Raw genomic sequence first — 22,756 nt, forward strand, 5'->3', positions numbered from 1 at the left:
AGTCAAAACATAATTGAAATAGAAAGATATTTTTAAAAAGCTTGAACTACAGGCCAAAAGACAAATTAAAAATATTTTGAACTAAATAAAAATAAAACAGTAACATCAGAAATTTCAGGATACTGATAAAACAGGACTTTGTGGGAAGGTTATGAACCCCCAAAATCTCAAGTAGATGGCCTCCGTTTCCATTTAAGAAACTATAAACCAATAAAGATTAAATTAAATAAAAAGTCAGAAGGAAATAAGTAGCTCTGAAATTAATGAAACAGAAAAATCAGTGAAACAATAAAGTAGTAAGTTTCCTTAAAAATAAGTAAAATTGTTAAACCTCAAATCAGAACAACCATCAAAGAAGAGAAGATACAAATTACCAAAATCAGTAATAAGAGTGGTGATATCCACTCAAGGTCTACAGATACTGAAAAGCAATGAGGAAATATGGTGAGCAGTTTTATTCTAGTGATTCTGATCATTTAAAGTAAGTTGAAAGAAATAAAGACTACATAGCCAGGCCTGGTCAAAATTAATAAGACCCTGTCTCAAAACTGAAGTCACACATAGTGGTACATGGCTCAAATGGAAAAGCTCTTGCCTAGCATGCATAAGGGCCTGAGTTAAATCCCTAGTACTGTAGTGGGGGTGGGGGAGGAAAGAAAATAAATCAATAATCAAATAATTCCAGGAAAAAAATTGAAAACAGATAACCTAACCAACTCAATGAATGTATAGGGAAATTTCTTTTCTGTAAAGAGAAAACCAGGTCCAGATGGATTTACTACCCATCTAAGTAAGAAATAATTCCATTTGTACAGAAACTTTTACACAGAAGAACTAGAGGAGACAGTTCCAAACTCAACTATGATATCTGCATTACTTTGACATAAAAAGGCAATAAGAAATCTAACCCCAACAATATCTAAAACATATAATATGACCAAAAGGACTCATCTGAAAATGCAAGGATGTTTTTTGTCATTCTGCCATCAATATTCCATCACATTCGTAGACTAAAATAGAAATCATATGATCATCACTATATAGATGAAAAGAAAAAAATTTTCAAGAACCAATTCTGATTTTTTTAAATCTCTTATTGGTGGTGGTGGTGTCATTTGGTTTTGCCCTTGGTTTGCTTAGGGTTTTTTGTTATTGTTATTGTTCTGTCTTCTGAGGGTGGGCACAAGAAGAAGGAATGATGGACAAATGCAGTTATGGTACTCAATAGATACTAGGCAGAAAATGAACTCTACAATTTGTAAGCAGGGATTGGAGGGGAAACTGGGGGAAAGCAAAGGAAAAGGTGAGATTGTTTAAAAAGAAATGTCCTCAGTACCTAACTTATAAAAAGGTAACCCCTCTGTATAATGCCTTAAAAATAACAACAAAATTACATTTAAAAATAAATCTCTCAGTAAACTTGGAATAAAAAGAAATTTGTTCAACTTGATTTAAAAAAAATCCACAGCTACTTAACCACAGCTCAATGCAGTTAAGCACTAGGAAAAAAGAAAATCACAATGATGTACCATTATTGTGATGGTACATCACATCCATGCTAAAATGGCAAATGCGATCAAAATATTTTGTGGAAATGGCTTCTTTCTGGAGGAGATGGGGCACTGGGGTTTGAACTCAGGGCCTCCTGCTTGTGAGGCAGGAGTTCTACCACGTAAGCCACATTCCTAGTCTTTATTCCCCCATTATTTTTTGGTTTCCTTTTTGCCTGGGCCAGCCTGGACAGCAATCCTCCTATTTGCACTTCCTATATAGCTGGGAAGATAGACAGGCACCGCTGCTCTGAGCTTTGGTTGAGATGGGAGCCTGCAGATCTTTTGTCTGGACTGACTTCAAACTGTTACCCTCTTGATCTCAGCTTCCTGAGCAGCTAGGATTACAGGCATGAGTCACTGTACCTGGCTTCTCCATGACTTTTGATTAGGCAAGACAAGATCAAATGGCCCGGGTAGAAGGTCCAGCCCCACCCAATGGGCCACAAGTGAGAAAAAAGTCTCAAACAGGACTAAGGACCCTCAATCCAGAAGTTTCTTAAAGGATTAGCTTCCTGGTAAAAGACAAAAGCAAGACTGAGAACGTGGAAAGCCACTCACTGAGTCTTCAAAGCCACCATTGCATTTCCCAGACAGCAGTTTCTTCTGGAAGCTTCTGCCATCCTCCCTACCCCCCACCCAGCATCCGAACAAAATACTTTTGAACCAAGTGCAGAGGGGCTAGAGACCCCAACTTCCCCCTCCCCATCCCTCACACTGTACGATGGTCATGCCACTCACATTAGCATGCCTCCTTCATGCACACCAGAAAGCCTTTTCACTGGACAGGAAGGGAGAATCTGGGGACTGACTTAGCCCTGGGGGCAAGGATAGCTGTTTGGGGACACTCACAACCCTCTCCAGCAGGATAGGTCTAGTGGGCTGCTAGATGAAAAGCTGGGAGGTTTTGGCAGACAGGCATCATTTTAGCCAGCCAAAAACATCTCAGCCAGAGTGTATGTCCCTCCCAAATGGAGAATGACTGCCCTCCTTCCCCAAGTGGCCCAGGATACCATGGGGTGTCTCAGAGGAAGGGGCTCTCACCCACCACCTCAGAGAGAAACAGTGAGGTCTGGGATGCAAAGACATCTAGTGGGTACTGTCCCCACAGCCTCACACGCCACATGTCACCCATCTCTGCCTGCCCAGGCTGTGGTCACATCCTGCATGCAGGACTCTGCCTCCCAGTTCAACTAGTGTTGGTGAAGCTCTGCCAGATGCACAAGCTACTTGGCGCTTTCTGCTACAGGACAACAGCACCCTGTTGGCTCTGATCCTGTCATTGCTCTGAGTAGCACAATGTATCCCCAATATCCCTACGGGCACTAAAGGAAAGTGAGGAGTAGACTAGGGACAGACATGGAACAGTCTGATTTCTCAGCTTTGATCCCAGCTTCACATGCCCTGGGCCTGCTATAAACACCATGTTCAGGGGGCGGGGTGAGAGAGAGAGGGAATCAGACATTAAGAGCCTGTGGAAACCTTGTGGCCAACATAGCCACGTTCCAGAAGTGCAAAAGGCTCCTGAGACAGCAGATTGCCCTCCACATGAGGCCATGATAGCCAATGAGAAACATGCCCACACAGAGGCTCAGCACACCCCAAGCCAAGGCTGCCAGTAGTGCTGCCTAGACCTCCAGCAGGACCTACCTGCCAGAAAGGGCTTTACAAATGTCAGCATGAGGGCTGGGAAGGTGGCTCAGTGGTAGAGTGCTTGCCTTGCATGCCTGAGGCCCTGGGTTCGATTCCTCAGCACCACATAAGCAAAAAGAAAAAAGCCAGAAGTGGCGCTGTGGTTCAAGTGGTAGAGCGCCAGCCTTGAGCTGAAGAGCTGAGGGACAGCGCCCAGGCCCAGAGTTCAAGCCCCACGACCGGACCCAAAAAAACCCTCAAATGTCAGTATGAGCCCCTACCCAGCATCATCCATGACCCTGCAGACAGCATCAGCTCCAGAAGGGTGACAAACCCAGGACAAGGATGGCATCTACCAAGAGCCATGGCTCCCTCAGAATCAGCACTGAGGACCCTAGCTCCTCTGTGTGGGCTCATGTGTGAGGCCAGCCAGTGCCGGGGGCAGACAGTAGGACTAAGCCTCAGCTGGAAGGATGTAGGCTGCACTTGACCCTCATTTTCTCATGTGGCCTGGGCAGGGCTCAGGTCCAAGCAGTCAATGAACGGTGAGGTATCAAGCAACAGGGCCTTAAGCGCCTTGCTGCAGCACAGCTGGGCATTCTTAGTCTGGTTCACATGACAGCATGGTGAGCCCACAAAGCATCATTCCAGAAGCCATTCTGATTTAATCTCCACAACACAAAACACTGCTTACCGTGGCTAATTCATCAAACTTGCCGAAGAGCTCATTGAGCAGTTTCACCAGTTCCTGAGCCGTGCACTGGGAGGCCAAGCCCGTGAAACCTACGATGTCTGCAAACAGGATGCTGTAAGAGAAAGGGGAGCCAGAACCATCACTGTCAAGTCTCCATACCTGTTCATCTAGTTACACTGGAACTTTATGGCCATTCACTAGCCATTACTCACTCATTACCCTCCTCTCCCCTGGGGAACGATCACACCTCACTAAGTCTGTGAACTTGATGGCCTTAGATACCTTGTGTCCATAGACTCATTTTCCATCTGCAGGTGACTCTTAAATTTCATTGGCATAAATGTCCTCTGGTTTTATTCTTATTTTCACATTTCATTTCTCAAAGGATTGCCTTTTATTCACCTACTACAATTTATTTTATGACTACATAAAATTGTGTTTTGATAAACACCTACACTGTGAAATAATCACTATAATCAAACTAATTAACATGTGCATTGCCTGTGTACAGTCACCACTGTGTCTATGTGCGTGTGCATGGGTACGTGAAGAAGATTAAATTTAAGGTCTATCTTCTTAGAAAATTTCAAGTATACATTCTTAACTCTCATCATCATATTATACATCAGATCTCTAGAATATATCATCCTGCATATCTAAAACTCTGTACTTCTTCAATGTGACCACTACCTGTCCCTCTCCCCTCAGCTGCTCAGAAGCCTTTTCTCCTTGGACAGCTACTCTTTTATCTTCCCATATGTACAGTATCAGACATCATTCTGCGGCCTGCTCATTTATTTCACCATAACATCATCTAATGTTCGCTTACTGTCAGTTTATTGGCAAGATATATTTCTTTAAAGGCAGAACAGCATACATATGCTGCATTTTCTCCATCTAGCTAGAGAATTTAGACTTTTATCACACCTTGCTTATTGTGAACAATGTTACAACAAACATGAGAGTGCAGATATCCACATTCTATTTTGACTTTGGTTCCTTCAGGTGTACTCCATAGTAATACAACCAGATCCCATGACAGATCTGTTTTTAGTCTTTGAAGAAGCTCCACACTGATTTCCATAGTGACTGCATTAATTTACATTCCCACCAACAATGGATGAGGTTTCTTCTAATTCTGCATCTTCACCATTTGTTGTTTGTTTTCTTGATGATGCTGTTCTGAGACAGAATCTGCCGAACATCTTTTAATATACTGTTTTGTCATCTGAATTTCTTCTATTGAGAAAGTATCTATTTAGGTTGGTGGTCTAGTTTTAAATCAAGTTATTTGGATTTTGGTGTTGAGCTATATAATCTTTTTTATGTTTTGAATTTTACCCCTTATTGGATATATGGTTAAAACATTTTCCCCAAAATTTTTCCTTTTCTTTGTGCTGTTTCATTTGCTGTGCTGAAGCATTTCAGGTTGACCATATAGTTTTTTTTTGGCTTTTGCTGACTCTTTTTTATGCCATATCCAAGACCAATATCAGGGATATTTCCCCTTGTTTTCTTTTTCTTTTTTCTTTTTTTTGTCGGTCGTGGGGCTTGAACTCTGGGCCTGGGCGCTGTCCCTCAGCTCTTCAGCTCAAGGCGAGCGCTCTACCACTTGAGCTACAGCGCCACTTCCAGTTTTCTGGTGGTTTATTGGAGATAGGAGTCTCACGGTCTCTCCTGCCCAGGCTGGCTTTGAACTGCGATCCTCAGATCTCAGCCTCCTGAGTAGCTAGGATTACAGGCGTGAGCCACCAGCACCCGGCTTGTTTTCTTCTTATATTTGATCTTATTGATTTTTAATCAATTTGAGTTTATTTTTTGTATATGGTATAAAGGGCCAATTTTATTGTTTGTCATGTAGAGATTCAATTTTCACAACACAGTTTATTGAAAATATTATCTGTGTGTTCCTTGTTATTAGCACTTTTGAGGACTAGTGAATCATGTATGTGTGAGTTTATTTCTGGGCTCTTTATTCTGTTTCAGTAATATATGTGTTTGTTTTTATGGCCAATACCACAATATTCTGATCAGTATTTGTAATACAATTTGATTTCTGTAATATAATTTGAACTTTGGGAATGTAATGCATCTAGCTTTGTTCTTGATTAAATGTACTGTTTTGTTATTTCTAATTTTTGTTTTAGTTTTCTGTACCCTTTGTCTTATATATGTTTATTTGATATGTGAAAGGGAAAGGGAATCACAGAAACAGCAAGAGAAAGGATGAACTAATGCAACAATGATACTCACTGACACTAACTAGACACTATATTAGAAATGAACTTTACAACTTGGGGGGAGGAGAGTGGGGAGGGGAAGTGGGAGAAAATGAGGGAGGGGTAAGTGTTCAAAATTAAATATAATCATTACCTTGCTTATGTAACTGTAACCTCACTGTTCATATCTCTCTCTCTCTCTCTCTCTCTCTCTCTCTCACACACACACACACACACACACACACACATCCCAATCTGAAAAAAAGAAATGCACTGTTTTACCTGACTTAACCCTCTGTATATCACCCTTTTTTTTTTGTTGGTCATGGGGCTTGAAATCTGGGCTTGTGCACTATCCCTCAGCTCTACCACTTGAGCTGCCACTTCTGGTTTTCTTCTTCTTCTTCTTCTTCTTCTTTAATTGAATAGTCTTTTTTTTTAATTGTGAAAATACCATACAGAGGGGTTACAATTACATGGGCAAGATAATGAGTATATTTCTTATCAAGCGTTGTAGCCTCCTCCTTTGTTTCCCCTTCCTATCCCTTCCCATCTCCCCCTCCTCCCCACTCCAGCTCCCCCAGGGCCAAAGGTGTAAAGTTCATTTTTTGACATAACGACTTGTACGTCTCATTGTTGCAATGGATCCACCTGTATCCTTATTTAAATGATTTGTTTTTGCCCTCCCCCTCCACAAATTATACCAATATCAAATACAGTGAGAGCAGGGGTTATACCGTGGGGGAGGGACATACAAAGCAACAAAGAAATAATCTTATAAATATTTAAAAACAATTGCAAGAAAGAAAAAACATTTGAATACTTATCTTGGGGTTCATTTCACCTAACATCATCTTATCTGACCTTTCTGCTTGTCTCAGACATATACTAGTTATTGCAAATAAGAGAAACCATGGGACCTATATTTCCTTGGGCCTGGCTTACTTCACTTAATATAATTTTTTCCCAGGTCTTTCCATTTCCTAACAAATGGGGCAATGTCAGTCTTTCTGATGGAGGCATAGAATTCCATTGTGTATATATGCCACATTTTCTTAATCCATTCATCTACTGAGGGGCATTTGGGTTGGTTCCATATCTTAGCTATGGTAAATAATGCTGCAATAAACATAGTTTTGCTGGTGACTTTAGTATGGTCTTGTTTGTGATCATTTGGGTAAATGCTCAAAAGTGGGATTGCTGGGTCATAGGGGAGCTCTATGTGGAGTCTTTTCAGGAAACTCCATACTACTTTCCAAAGTGGTTGAACAAGTTTACACTCCCACCAACAATACATTAGAGTTCTTGAGTCTAGCCATTCTGACTGGGGTGAGGTGGTATCTCAACGTTGTTTTGATTTGCATTTCTTTTATGGCTAGGGAGGTTGAGCATTTCTTCATGTGTCTATTGGCCATCCTTCTTTCCTCTTCAGAGAAGTTTCTCTTTAAGTCTTTAGTCCACTTATTTATTGGGCAGTTGTTTCTTTGAGGATTTGTTGTTGAGGGATTTAATTTTTTGAGTTCCAGGTATATTTTAGATATGAGACGTTTGTCCATTGTATGGCTAGTGAAGATCTTCTCCCAATCCATGGGCTTTCTTTTTTTTTCGGGGGGGGGGGGAGTCTGGTCGTGGGGCCTGAACTCTGGGCCTGGCTGCTGTCCCTCAGCTCTTCAGCTCAAGGCTAGTGCTCTACCACTTGAGCCACAGCGCCACTTCCGGCTTTTTTCTTTTTTTCTTATGTGGTACTGAGGAATCGAACCCAGAGCCTCATACATGCAAGGCAAGCACTCTACCACTGAGCAACCTTCCCAGCCCCACCATGGGCTTTCTATTGATCTTGCGAGCTATGTCCTTTGCCATGCAGAAGCTCTACAACTTTATGCAATCCCATTTGTCCAACCTTTCTTTGATTTGTTGTGTTTCTGGGTCTCTATTAAGAAAATTTTGGCCTGTGCCAAGGAGACCTAGGGTTTTTCCTATTCCATCCTGTAGTGTTTTCAGAGTGTCAGCTTTGACTCTGAGGTCTTTGATCCATTTGGAGTAGATTCTGGTGCAGGGTGATATATAAGGATCTAGCTTTAGTTTTCTACTAGTAGTTAACCAATTTTGCCAGCACCATTTACTGAAGAGGCTGTCTTTCTTCCACTCTAATTTTTTAGCTCCCTTATCGAAAATTAGATGGCTATAGGTATGTAGGGAAAGATGAAGTAAAACTCTCCCTCTTTGCAGATGACATGATCTTGTATTTAAAGAATCCCACGGACTCCACTCCCAAATTATTCAAGCTCATTCAAAACTTTGGGAAAGTAGCAGGGTATAAAATTAACCCTCAAAAATCAATGGCTTTGGGGCTGGGAAGGTGGCTCAGTGGTAGAGCGCTTGCCTTGCATGCCTGAGGCCCTGGGTTCGATTCCTCAGCATCATATAAGCAAAAAGAAAAAAGCCAGAAATTGCGCTGTGGCTCAAGTGGTAGAGCGCTAGCCTTGAGCTGAAGAGCTAAGGGATAGCGCCCAGGCCTAGAGTTCAGGCCCCACGACCAGACTGCCAAAAAAAAAAAAAAAAAAAAAATCAATGGCTTTTCTGTATGCCAACAATGAGAAAAGCATGGCTGAAATCAGGAAAGCAACTCCATTCAGTAATAGCCCCACAAAAATAAAATACCTAGGAATTAACTTAACCAAAGAAGTAAAGGACCTCTATGATGAAAACTTTAAAAACCTGGAATTCACTGAGTTTGAAATGGTAAATTTGACAAGGACAGCAAATGCTGGAGGATCAAGTCTTCAATGACAGACAACTGAATGTCATCCATCTGGTAGCCATTTATTTGCCATGGTCTTGGCATGGAGATGGTCACTGGAAATCCAACGATGGCTGTGGCAACGTCATCCACATCCAGGAGGTGGAAGAGGCTGGTGTCCTGGTTGATTGGTGGGAGTACCCTTGGGAAAAAAGAAGGGATCCATTCCCAGTGCTGAGGCCTTCTGCAGTGTGCCTGGCACCAGCATTGCCTTCACACAACCACAGAGCAGGCAGACAGTCACTTCTGATTTTCTAGTGGAGATAAGGGTCTCACGGACTTTCCTGCCCAGGCTGGCTTTGAACTGTGATCCTCAGATCTCAGCCTCCTGAGTAGCTAGGATTACAGGCGCCTGGCTTTGTACATCACCTTTATAATAACAATTTTTGAAAAAGATTGCCTTAGCTATTTGTGGTCTTTCCACGGTCTTTTTTTAAGTTGCTGGGGATCTCAGTAGAAAGTCCAATTGATTTGGTAGTCCTGTTTGTAGTATTGAGATTTTAATAATATTATTTTCCAATTCATGAATAGGAATGTCTTTCCACGAATGTCTTCGAAATTTAATTTCTTTCACCAATGACTTATTAATTCTGGGTACACAAGTCTTAATCCTATGTGTATTCTTATTCTTTCTGTTGCAATTGTTTGCTAATTTTTTTTGTCCATATAAAGAACCATCACATACAGGTTGATTTCGTACTCTAAAACTTCACTAAATCCAGTTACTATTTCAACAGGTTTTTAAATGGAATATTGGGGGGTTTCTACATAGAAGATAGATAAATTTTCTGTTTTTCCTGTTTAGAAGTTGTATTTCTTTTTCTTGCCTAATTACTCTGGCTAGCATTTCCAGTGCTAAAATTGGACAAAAATAATAAGACTGGACATCCTTGCCTTGTTCCTGATCTTAGAAGACAAACTTTTGGCTTTTCATCACTGAGTATGATGCTAACTATGCAGTTTTCACATGCAGTTTCTATTTTGTTGGGGAGCTTTTCTCCTAGTTTGCTGACAATTTTTATCATAAAAGAATAGTAATGTTTGACTATATTTTCTGCATCTATTGAGATGTGATTTGATTGTTTTCTCTTGATGTGGTGTACCAAATTGATTTTTATATACTAAGCAAGATTTGCTTCTACAGAATAAATTCCAGTTGATCACAGTGTATGATATGTTCAAGGGGTTATTAGATATTCACTTCCTTAATAAGGATTTTTGTATGTAGATTCATCAAAAACATAAGCAAGTACATTTCTTTTCTTATTACATTCCAATATACAATCTTGGTAGCAGTATAATGCTGACCTCATAAAATGAGTTCGAAAGTGTGATCTCCAATTCTGATCTTTTTTTAATGGATTTGAGAGCTGTCATTGTCTCAAGGCCTCCTGGAATTTCTTTTTTTGGAAGGTCTCTGATAACTGATACAAACTCTATATCACTTATAAGTGTTCAAATTGTGCATTTCTTTTTATGGTTTCCACTTGGCAGGTTGTTTGTTTCTGGGCATTTATCAGTGTTTTTAGGTTATCCAGTTAGGTGGTGTGATAGCTAATCTTGATTGAACTTGATTGGATTGAAAGCTATTTAGGAGATTAGTAAAATATGACTCTGGGTCTATCTGTAACTGGTTTCCAGAGAGGATTAGATCTGGAGGGCTTAGACCCATCCACTGCCAGATTCAAAACTTGAACAGATTATAAGGAGGTGGTGGAACTGAGCAAGGCAGGGCCTGGAGGTCACTGACTGAATCATGGTATGGAAGGGCTTATCTTGCCCTGGCCCTTTTTCTGTCTTCTGTTTCCTGGAATCCATGAGAAGCTGCTGCCTCTACTATATTTTCATACAACCATGATGTTCTGTCTCACAATTGGCCCAAAAATACAGAACTAACATACCATAAACTCAAACCTCTGGAACCGTGAGCTAACATAAATCTTTTCTCCCCTTAAGTTGTGTATGTAAGGTATTTTGTCATAGTGACAGAGACTGACCAACAACATTATTCTGTAATTATTCACAGTAGTCTCTTCTGGTCCTTTTTATTTCTGTGGCATCAGTTGAAATACCTCTTCTTTAACTTGTGATTTGAGGGGTTACTTTTGAGCTCCTAACTCTGTCCCATTTCTTTCTCTACACACTAACATCTCCTCTATGATTTGCCCCATGCTGTCACCATTCACATCTATTCATACTATCTTTTAAAATATTTTTCATTATTGTTATTGTAATACTTTTGTCTTTTATCTCTGATGCTAGGATTTTAAAATGTTTACCAACCACAGTTACAGAAATAGATTATTTTATGGTTGAGTATATATTTACCTCTATCAGCTAGTTAGTTCTTTGTGCTACTATGTCGCTGTTTAATACCCTTGTATTTCTACTTAGCATTTTCTGTAACGCCGACATAATGGCCATGGATTCCTTCTACTTTCAATCATCTGGTAAGGTTTTTATCTCTCTTTTATTTATGAAGGGGGGATTTCAGCCAGGCATAATTTTCTTGGTCAGCAATGTTCTTTTCTTTTCTTTCTTTTTTCGGCATTTTTTCCTTCTTTTTCCAGCAGGCCACTCCTGCTGGCCTGCGTATTTTCTGTCAAAAGATCTACTGAAAGATCTCATAAGGAGTCTGTTGTTTGTGAAAAGGCAATTTTTTCCTTTTGCTTTCAAAATTCCCACTTTCATTTGGCTTTTTAGAATTTGATGCTAGTGTGTCTTGAGGTAAAATTCATCAAACTTGGTCATATTTGGGTTTATTATATCTGGACGTCTATTTCCTTCACAAGATTTGAAAAGCTTCATCATCTATCATCTATCTATCCTTTATCTATCATCTGCTGATCATCTATCTATCTGAAAAATGCTTTGAAGCTGGTCCATATTCTCACCCTTTCCCTTCAGGAATTCCCTAATGTACATACTTCTGCCTGGATGATTTTTCATAATTCCTTTAAGCTTGTTTTCCTTCTTTTCCATTCTTTTTTCCTTTTCAATCCTTTGACTAAATTCTTTCCCGAGACTTCTCTTCCAGTTCATTGATCTTTTATTCTGCTTGATTCTTTATTAACATCCAATGCATTGTTCTGTTTTTTAATCTTCAGCTTCATGATTTTTGTCACACTTTTATAAGCTGCTTTGTTGAAGTTTTCCTTTTGCTTATGTATTCCTATAATTATTATTATTTTGACTTTGGTGAGCAGTTTTATGAGTTATTTTTGTTATTGCGGTTTCTAGGGATGCATCTTGTTCCTTTGCTTGGAATATCTTCGGCTCTTCACTTTCTTTTACCATTTGTGTTGGTAACTACATATAAGACAAAACAGGCACCTCACTCTGACTTTAGAAACCAGCCTGACACAGGAAAGGAGCCCCATTGATATCACTCCAGCCAGAGATTTTTAACAACTCATTCTCTTCCCATAAAAAAATCAGGCCACTGTGGATTGGTCTGTTCGCTCAGTGTGGCATGTGGGGCTGGTGTTTCCTAGCACAGGTCTCATCTCCCTCTCCCCTACATAGCCAGACTGAACCAGACATCTCAGAAATCAAGGGCAAGAGAGACAGATGCTCCCTCTTTGAAAAGCCTCAGAGAGACCAGAGAACCAATCTCTGGGGAAGTTGAACAGCTGAGAGTCTTTTTTTCTTCTTCTTCTTCTTATTGCTATTGCTAAATTGGGAAGGGGAGTTGTCATAATGTTGACCAGCTCAAGCTGCCATAAGGAACTCTGACTGTCTTTTATAGTCTTGCTTTGTTTTGTTATACTAGTACCAGGGCTTGAATTCAGAGCCTTATATTCTTGCTCAGCTTTCTTGCTCATGCATGGTACTCTACCACTTGAGCCATGCCTCTAATCTTCTTGCTGGATCATTAGAGCTGAAGTCTCACAATACTTTCCTACTGGGGCTGGTTTTGAACATCAAGTCTCCAGGTCTCAGCCTCCTGAGTAGCTAGGATTACAGGTATGAGACACTGGTGCCTAGCTGGACATTTGATGCTGTTCCTACAGTGTATAGAGACTCTGGGTCCCTCAGTGCACTCCTTGAATCATACTGGTGGTCTTCTCTTCTGCAGTGGCCCCTTTGACCACTTCATATCCTTAGAAGAGACAGTGGGTAAAATACAAGAAGTCAAAGCAAATGAGTATCAGCTACTCCTAGTTCTGGTCCTAGCCCTGCAACTCATTGGCCAGGGAGTCCTTGCACACATGCTTCACTCAGAATCTAAAATTTCCTACCTATAACATGGAGTGATAATGTCAACAGTTCTGTGTTCATTCCAAACAGAACCAAGGATTTGGCAGTAAAGCTCTCCATATTTGGGATTATCCTGGGCCTGAATGGTGGTTCTTTGCTATTTTCCAAACACCTGAGCCTTGACCCTATGCTACTTCAGCATCCTTCTTTGCAGAAGGAGGTCAACACCCGTCCTTAATGAGCAGCAGGACAGCAGGGAGTAAATGGGCTCCTGTGTTAACTCAAAGCAGCAGCTGGTGAGCTCCTGACCAGGCAGAAACTAAACAGGTTGGCTCAGCACACAGGACAGAACCACTCTACCCTGACAATCCATCAGCCTCAATGCATTTCTTATGAACAAGAACTGGCTCACAAGGACCTGCCTGTCATATCTGACATAAGACAGGGCTTTCTTTAGTCTTTTATACCTCAAGGTACCCAAGAGCAGGGAGGCCTGATACCCAACACCCAGAAAAACCAGCGAAGAGCAGCTCATGGGACAGTGCACCAGGTACCCATACACAACTTCCTATCAAAGTCATATTCATGCAAAGTGTCAATCTGAATAAGTGACACTGACTGTTCTAAATATCTTTTTTTTGGGGGGGGGGTGGGAGGTGGGGTCCAGTCATGGGGCCTGAACTCTGGGCCTGGGCGCTGTTCCTCAGCTCTTCAGCTCAGGGCTAACGCTCTACCACTTGAGCCACAGCACCACATCCGGCTTTTTTCTTTTTGCTTATGTGGTGCTGAGGAATCAAACCCAGGGCCTCAGGCATGCAAGGCAAGCACTCTACCACTGAGCCACCTTCCCAGCCCCTAAATATCTTATACTTCAACACAAAGCATCTTTTTTTTTTTTTTTTGGTCAGTCGTGGGGCCTGAACTCTATGCCTGGGCACTGTCCCTCAGCTCTTCAGCTCAAGGCTAGTACTCTACCAATTAAGCTATAGAGCCACTTCCAGCTTTTTCTGCTTATGTGGTGCTGAGGAATCAAACCCAGGACCTCATCCATGCAAGGCAAGCACTCTACCACTGAGCCACCTTCCCAGCCCCAAGGCATCTTGTTTATTTATTTATTTATTTTGTCAGTCATGGGGCTTGAACTCAGAGTCTGGACACTGTCCCTGAGTAAGCACTCTACCATTTTGAGCCACAATTCCACTTCTGGTTTTCTGGTGGTTAACTGAGTCTCACAGATTTTTCTGCCTAGGCTGGCTTTGAACCACAAACCTCAAATCTCAGCCTCCTAAGTAGCGAGGATTACAGGTATGAGCCACCAGCACCTGGTTCAACACAAAGCATTTTAAAAAGCAATGTACAGTGTAATAAGACAAACAGATTCTCTAGAAACAGACAAGTAAACCTCAGAGCTACAGCAAATTAGCTCACACTGAGACTGTCCTTGCCTATAAAATGGGAACAACATATGAAAAGAAGAGGAAGAGGAAGAGGCCCATCCCATACCTGAGCAGAAACTATAATGTCCAGCCAACATCCAGAACTGAGCAAAGCTCCAGCCTAACGTGTCACTCCTCAAACTCAGTTTTAACAACAGAGTTTGGACTCTGTAGTCCACACTAAAGTATGAGCACATTGAAGGAAGAAATGAGAATGAGAAGTGTGACATGTGTCACCATGGTCCCCTCCATGGGGACCCAGCTTCCCTTCAGGGCAGCTGCTCACCTGGGCTTCCTGACCATACCTCTCCTCCTTGTACTACTTGATCTTCCAAACTTCTTTCCCATGCTTCCCCCACCACCCGCCTTCCCTATTCTCTCTCTGCATCTTCTGTCCTCTCTCTGCCTCCTCTAATCCCTCCCCACCACCATCAACACCTCTACAGCACAGCCACACAGCCCAACCCTGGTCCAGTGAGCACCCAGCCTTACCTGACATTGTCATGCCTCTGGATGTAAATCTTGTGGAAAATCCTCTCCGGAGGTTTGAGGAAGTCTTCCTTCATCTCCATGGCAACATTCCTGGGCAGAAGGCTCATAAGCAGCCGTTCCTGGACGGAAGAGAAGGCTCCCATCAGACAGCAGGGCCTCCCTGTTCCTCCTTGGGGAGGCCTGACCAACGAAGGGAGAGTGAGGACTTCCTCTCTGCGAGGTGCTGTAACCCTCATCAGGTACAGCCACCACATGCATCCAGGCCCCCAGAGCCTCGGTGTGCCACATGCAGCCTGGGACTGCCACTGAGCACCCTGGGAGTTTGCCAAGCACCTGCAGGCACGTGCAGAGCACGTGCAGGCAACCCCTGCAGGCTCCTGTTCAGGTCAGGATGCCAGGTCGTGACATGCTTCAGTGTGCAGCAAGATCACAGCCCAGCCACTGCCTCCAGGCAGGGCCCTTGGCTGGCTCCTCTCCTTGCTCCTCACAGCTCCAACATGCCCTGGAAAAGAATCTTCTAGAACGCCCCCCACGGAAGTCACTGTCCTCCCAGGGCCACAGAGGCGCTTCCATCCTACTCTGAGACAGAGCCTTGTTCTCTTGGTCTTTAGCTTCTTACTTCTTCCTGATCTGAGGAAAAGATAAATGATTGTGTTTTTCAAGGAGAGTTGTGCCACCACAAAAAGTCCCTACCCCTTTCGAGGTCCCAATTTTACCCATCTGTGCCATGGAAGAAGATGGGAGAACTCGCCTCAGTGCCGGCTGGTCTCTGACCTGCAGAAGCAACCCTGTGCTACAGAACCCCCATGATGCAACCTCCATGTGAGGGCTTGTGCACATGGAAGGCTGGGCTGCGGCACAGCACTGCAAGGAGCAGCTGAGACAGCTGTCCCCTTCTCTACTGCTAGAACCTTCATTAGAGTTCCGGAATAAGGACCACGTTTCCCAGCCTCCCACACAGCTGAGCCTAAGTCCAAGGTCATGGGGAAATGCTACAGGTGAATCTTAAGTGACCCCCATAGCAAGGCCAGGGGTTAAAGGTGAAGTCCCTAGCACAGAGCTATTGGGAGGCGCTGGGACCTTGGAGTGGTGTGGGCTTCCAGCCGGGCTTGGACTACTGGAGGTGTGACATCGCAGCATGGTAGGCCCCCAGCCCATTCCTCCTCCGTTTCATGAGGTGAGAGAGTCTGCTCTACCATGCTCCTGCCATGGTATACTGCCTTGCTACATGCCCAAAGCCATGGGGCCACTGATTGTGGACTGGAGCTCCCTAATGGTGAGCCCTTTATAAGCTGAGTCAGGTACTTCAGAATAGAGGCAGAAAGCAGCAGGTGCCTGCCTGGGAGTGTGTGTGTGTGTGTGTGTGTGTGTGTGTGTGTGTGTGTGTGTGTGTGTGTGTGTGTGTGCATGTGTGTGTACATGGGGAGGGGACGAGGGTGGTATGTGTGTGCACATGTGTATGTGGGCATTCTGTGTAAGTAGAGGGTGTGGATATGTATGTATACATGTGTATATATATGTGCATATGGCTGTATGTGCTACACTTGTGAAAGCTACTGGCATGTAAATTTTCAGAAACAGACTTTACATCCAACTAAAAACTGGGCATTAGCTCCCTCCACTGCATGAGCAATGGCACCTAAAACCAGTGCCTGTCAATAATCAAGAGTGACACACATGGCCTTTCTCACAGGGACCAAAACAGACACTTAATAAGATTAAGAGCCCATTTCTGATTAAAAGCAAAATAACTAAGATAAAGTAGCTCACTCACATTATAAAGATAATACCTGAAATTAGTTTCCAATCTTGAATTTGACCTTGAAGCCCCAAATGCAATTAACATCAGTAACAGATAATGACATCAATAAATTCTGATCAACAAAAACAAAACACAAAGGCAGAAATCAAGGGTACCAAAGTCATTATGAATGCAGTTCATACATAGTACCACAGAGCCTTATGAAGGCTATACTAAAACCTTAATCCATGTGTCATTCTCAACAAAAATTAGATATATGTAAACAACTCCTGTCAGGCCTTCATTCTGGGGAAGATGGAAAAAGCGTTCTCCTGTTCCTTCCCAACATCACAAAACACCCCAGTCATTCCCTGCAGAACAGCCAGGAATGGAAGATGGAGGGAACACAGCAGGGATCCAGAACCAAGAAACAAGAAGCACAATGGACAGGAGTCCTCTGGGCTTTCTGCCCACATCATGAGCACTAGACCCAGGGCTAGAGAAGTAGGCAACTTCAAATGCTGAAGAGCACAAATCAAGAAGGTCCAACTAAAGCTCTCTCAAGTACAAAGACCCAGAACAGGAAGCCTCCAAGAGGAAACTTCTAGATAGCTACCACTCTACTCCAGGCCAAATGTCTGAGAACCACACCAGTGAAGGCCATACAGGAAGGCCACTCTTTGACACCAGTCAGTGTTGGAGCAGGCCACAAAGAGAGTGGGCCTGTCATTTCCACCCAACCCCAGTCTCTGGGGACCCTGAGGACCACAGGGCTCTGCTCCCCTAGCTCAGTGCTCTCAATGAGGTCCGTAGAGGCTGGAACTCACTGCTCTTCAGCAGTGAGGAAGACCCCTCCCCTCACAAGGGCCAGCGTAAGCCTCATGTGGGGCACAGGCTCACCCCCAGCTGGTACCCCAATCTTTGTCAGAGTGACATAGCAGAAAACCAGCTCAGATACAAGATCCAAGGAAAATACAGCAGAGTGAAAGAGTGACAGCTCCAACGTCTGCAGCCTGTATGAATCCATTTTATGACATGTTTTAAATTAGCAATTCATAGATCAGGGTCATTCCTGAGCCTGGGCTCAGGAATGGAGGTGGTTGGAGGGCTGTGGGGAGGCTCTGGGAGGACAAGCGGGGGTTGAGGGAGGTCCCCATGCTTCATAGACATAGGGTACACTGTCTTCCCTGCGGCATCTCCTGGTGGTGGTACCAATACACCACTCAGCGTGGTTTACACAGGCAAGTGGGGTTAAGAGTACAGGAGATCTCTGGATTATCTCTTACTACTATACTTAAATGTGCAAGTCACTTTTCCCCAAAATTTTAATTACAAAGCAAAAAGACCCACGGATTCTGAGTATGGTAAAGATGGTGTCTTTGTACTTTCTCAGTGGGGACAGAAAATGGCACGGCCACTTTGCCCACAAACAGATCAACACAGTCTTTCATGGCAGCATCGTTTGTAAAGGCAAAGAGTGGGAACCGTGCAAATGGTTATGTAGTGTGAATGGGTGAACAAAGCATGTCTGTCAACACAATGGAATAGTACTAGGAAATAAAAAGGAATAAAGCTGATCAATATCACCATCTAGACATTCCTCAGTAATTTGTAGTAAGCAGAAGCACACAGTTACCAGACCCAGCAGTGTCATCTAGCTTCTGGTAGATGGCATGTCCAGAATAGTTAAAAACACAGAGACAGAAAGTAGATCAGTGAACAAAGACCCAGGTCTGGCTGAGGGATGGGTTGGAGAGCACAGGAGAATAGGTGTTACTGGAAACCAGCCTTCTTTTGAAGGCAATGAAGTATTCTAAAATTGGGTTACCATATAATAATTCTCCAAAGTGATATTAAGATTATTTAATACACAAATAAGATTGAAATATAAAAGCATGTTTAATAAACTTAAGATTATCTATTAAATGAATATGGGATTGAGATTATTGTAGAATTATTCTACAATAAAATATATTAATATTGAAAGAGCCTTTTGATTGTTTTGCTCTTTCAATTGTACTTCATGGTATGCCATCCATCAATGAAGCTACTTAACATATGAAGTACAAGAATTAGGCACAGTGGTACATGCCTTTAGTCCCTGCTACTCCTGAGGAAGACATCAGGAGGGCCAAGGTTTAAAACCATTCTGGAAGAAAAGTTAGCAAGTCTCATCTCAACCAATAAGCTGTAGGTAGTGGTGTGTGCCTAAAATCCCAACTAATGACAAGACACAGGAAGATCAGGATCCAAAGCAGCCCTGAGCAAAAAAGGACCATGAGATCCTTACTGAAACGTAACTAAAGCAAAAAAGGGCTGGGCATGTGGCTCAACTGGTAGAGGGCCTGCCTAACAAGCACTGAGTTCAAATCCTAGTGCCACCAAAATAAAGTATCAATAGCACGACCAGTAGTTTGAAAAGCTGCTGCCTAAACAGGAGACAGCCTGTATAAAACTTCACCCAGTATTACTGAAGGGACCATTTCCTGTCTCTGGGTGCGTGTGCTCACACGGGGCCCTCGGCGGCGTTCCACTTACCTTGTTAGGGCAGCAGACTGAGTGTGCACCTTAAATAGCTACATGTTATTTTGGGAATTCTGATTTCGTAGTCACAGCTGAGGGACCAGAGACCAGCCTCACACTCAGAAAGGGATGCTGGGCTTGGGGTGCCCTCCTGGATGGGCTGCAGGGGTGGTAGGGGAGGAAGCCCAGGTGCTGAGGGTGATCTTCAGATCATTTGAGAGACCTCCAGGGCTGGGCCTAGCGAGACCCCTGCTGGTCCTCATGGAGCAGCTGTCCTAGCCCCACTCTCTCCATGCAGCAGGGGTAGAACTCAGGCCATCCTTGCCCCCAAATAGTCCCTATGGCCCCACAATCTGCTACCCGAATGCCACCTAGACTGCCCACTTCCCTGCCTCTACCTGAAAACTTCCTACGTAGCCCTCAAAGCCCCAATCATCCTCCCCCACGCAGCCTACTTCACAGGGGCAGAGGCTGCTGCACCTGTGCATCAGTGTTCTCTGGAAGACTGTGCATCACACCCAGGCTATGTCAGACGTCCTTTCTGGGGTTCATCCACACCTGGGGTTTCCACAGACTGGGGAAATGGCCCCAGCCTCAGGATCTCACTTATGATGGGGCGGGTTGGTGGGCAAGGAACTGAAGAACACACTGAGCTGGCTCCTGCCAGGTAAGGTGCATCTTCCCATGTGACTCCAGGCTCCCCCCTCCCCGGGGGCTGCTGGGAAGTGGTGTTGGAGGCAGGAACCAAATGCAGAGAAGATGGCTCTTGGACCAGCCCTCCACCCAAAGAACCCTATCTCACCTCACCACAGGTGCAAAAGGTGGGCCTGTCTTCCCTCTCCTACCCTCAGGTGCCAGCTTCTTGGTCTTCTGTCCAGCCATGCTGCAGGGAGTCCCTGAGCCAAATGTCCATCAGCCATTAACCCCAGTGATTCAGGGTGCCCTGAGGGCCATTTCACACTCCGCCAGAGACCTGAGCCTGGAGGTGACTTATCTCCTAGTCCTTCCTGGAAGTTTATCCATGGAGACAGCAACTAGCCAGTGACCTCCATGGGGCCCTGTGCTACCCTGTACCTAGAGCTGCTGTCCTCCACCCTTTGATGGCTGAGGCTGACCTGCCCTTTCTCTCACAACTCCTGCTTGGACACATTGGAAAAACAAAATCTGTCTCCCTCTTGAAAACTCGCAGTTAGACAAAACAAAGGAAAACAAAGTCTGCCTCCCTGTGTCCTCAACCCTGACCCCTCATTCTAGGCTACCGGTCTCACTGGAGAGTTGCATGCAGAGTGGCCCCAGAGAGCTGGATCAAGGAAGTCAGTGCATGAACTCTTCCTAGATGGCATCCATTCCTTGACCCATCTCTTCAAGAGGAAGCCATGATGCTGTCTCTGCCAATCACTGTGCCAGGTGGTAAAATCTACAGAGAGACACACCAAAGAACAATCCCGTCTAACATTCTGGGCATGCTAAGAAAGGACGGCTCATGGGATGGAGATGGCAGATACCTAATAAAGGGACTACTGAGGGCATGAGATACTCTAGGTTAAGAGGACAGACTACTGCACCCCACCCAGAAACATCTGGAAAAAGCAAGGCACCCAGAGCTGGTGGTTGCAGGCCAGTGATGGTGACAGCCATCAAGGATCCACCCTTGATTCTTCCTCTCCCTTCAAGAGGTAAAGAACCAGCCTTCCAAGCCTCAGATAACATTTCACACCACCAGAAGGAGTTTGACCCCCACGTTTCCAAGTGAAAATGTCTTTGTCTGCAACACAGCTTGGCCTCAATATACCCTAGGACATGGGGTGTCCTGGCCTACCATGCGTCCCTAAGAAAGAATACCATAAGGGAGAGTTAGGCCTCAGTTAGGTAGAATTTTTTAAACACTGGACATAACACATGATCGATAGCATGTGACCCGTCACAGTGCTTTTTCCCATAATGCCCCAGGTTCCTGCTCAGCCAATCAAAGAGCCAAGGAGGCACATGTACAAGGCATCAAGCAATCAGGCCACCCCAGTAGAAGCATAGCAACACCCCTCTGTGAGAACCCAGTGCCTTAATAGCAACACCACAGGGGACAAGTGAACACACCCATCCCCACACTCCACTCAAGCCCCAGAAGCACAGGGCCAGGGAAGACACTAAAGAGCTGGGTACAGACAGAGAAACTGGCTATGAGTGTACTTGATCCCCTGCTAAACATAGGCCTCCAGACTCAACTCTCTGTGCTGAGCAAGGCTGCCCTGAGCTCGGAGGATGGGTCTCCAATAACATCTCTGTAGAACTCACCTGCAAAACCTAAGTCTGCTGCCACTACAGCGTAAGCTTGAAAACTACTGAGTCAGATGCTGAGGAGTAACTCAGTGGCAGAATACCAGCCTGGCATGTAAGCTCCTGGCTTCAGTCCCTAATATCCCAATGAAACAAGGAAATAAATAAAATAATGTAAAACAAAACAAAAATAAGACACATTGCTGAGTCAGTATTGTTCATGCTTATAGAATTTTATAGGTTTCTTTATCTTTGAGCAACAACATCTTTAATAACTGACACTTTTCTAAGAATTTGTCTGTTTGGTCTAAGTTTTCAAATATGTGGGGGCAAAATTATTCTTAGCATCTCCCCACTCTCTATTTTGGGTTGCTTTGTCTGCAGCCAGCTCCTTCTCCTTGCTCAGAGCACTCACACCTCTCCTGTGGGTGGGCTCACTTTCTTCTCCACAGGTCTCTCTAGGGCTTTTCCATTTCAAAGATTCCACTTTTGACATTCCTGTCCTGAAACAGAAAGAGCCCTGCTAGATGCCCCCCAGCCCTTTGGAGCGCTTTTACTTGGCTTTCTATAAATGTTCACTTCTGAGAGAGGCTTTCTGAGCTGAGGAGGGATGTTCCACAAAGCAGCTGCAGCTCACTCCTTTCTGAGATGCTGGGCTTGGCCTCAACTCTGCCCCCACTGCCCTGCTATTCTCTCATTATCCTTCCCAAGTTATTTAAAATAGCTGAGCCCTAGTTCTCAGATTAATCAAACAAAATAAAGTCCTTGCACTCTGAGCAATGAGATAGAGGCCTGGTCACTTTTCAGATGAATGCGGGGTGGGGGAGGAGGCAGGTGATGTACCAATACTGGAGCTCGAACTTCAGGCCTCACACTCTCACTTGGCTGGTACTCTACCACTTGAGCTCCACCTCCACTTCTGGCTTTTTTCTGTGCATGTGGTACTGAGGAATCGAACCCAGGGCTTCATGCATGCTAGACAAGCACTCTATATCTAAGCTATATACTCAGCCTCTTCCTCTTCTTCTCTCTCCTGTTCCTCTTCCTCTCCTCCTTCCCCAGGAAGCAAGTGGACAGGCCCTCATGTAGCAGGAGGTGGTCTCCCCAACAAGGAGTTCCAGATAGGGGCATATGCCGACCAGCTAGTAGCCAACAGGATACCCTCAGCTTCCCTCATGCCATGCTCTCCTTTCAA

At 44.1% G+C, this 22,756-nt stretch overlaps 1 protein-coding gene across 1 annotated transcript in view; it reads right to left on the minus strand.

The window, feature by feature from the left end:
- Window positions 1-22,756, minus strand: part of Adcy1 (adenylate cyclase 1) — a 102,859-nt gene that overhangs the window by 58,205 nt on the left and 21,898 nt on the right. Inside the window, exons 3-4 of the mRNA XM_070014566.1 lie at window positions 15,024-15,142; window positions 3,877-3,988 (exon numbers count right to left, since the gene is read on the minus strand). Coding sequence (XP_069870667.1) covers window positions 3,877-3,988; window positions 15,024-15,142 — 231 coding nt within the window. The remainder of the gene's footprint in view (window positions 1-3,876; window positions 3,989-15,023; window positions 15,143-22,756) is intronic.

The sequence above is a fragment of the Dipodomys merriami genome, unplaced genomic scaffold (genome assembly GCF_024711535.1).
Source record: "Dipodomys merriami isolate MVZ:Mamm:240054 unplaced genomic scaffold, mDipMer1.0.p SCAF_98, whole genome shotgun sequence".
In the NCBI taxonomy this organism is placed as follows: Eukaryota; Metazoa; Chordata; class Mammalia; order Rodentia; family Heteromyidae; genus Dipodomys; species Dipodomys merriami.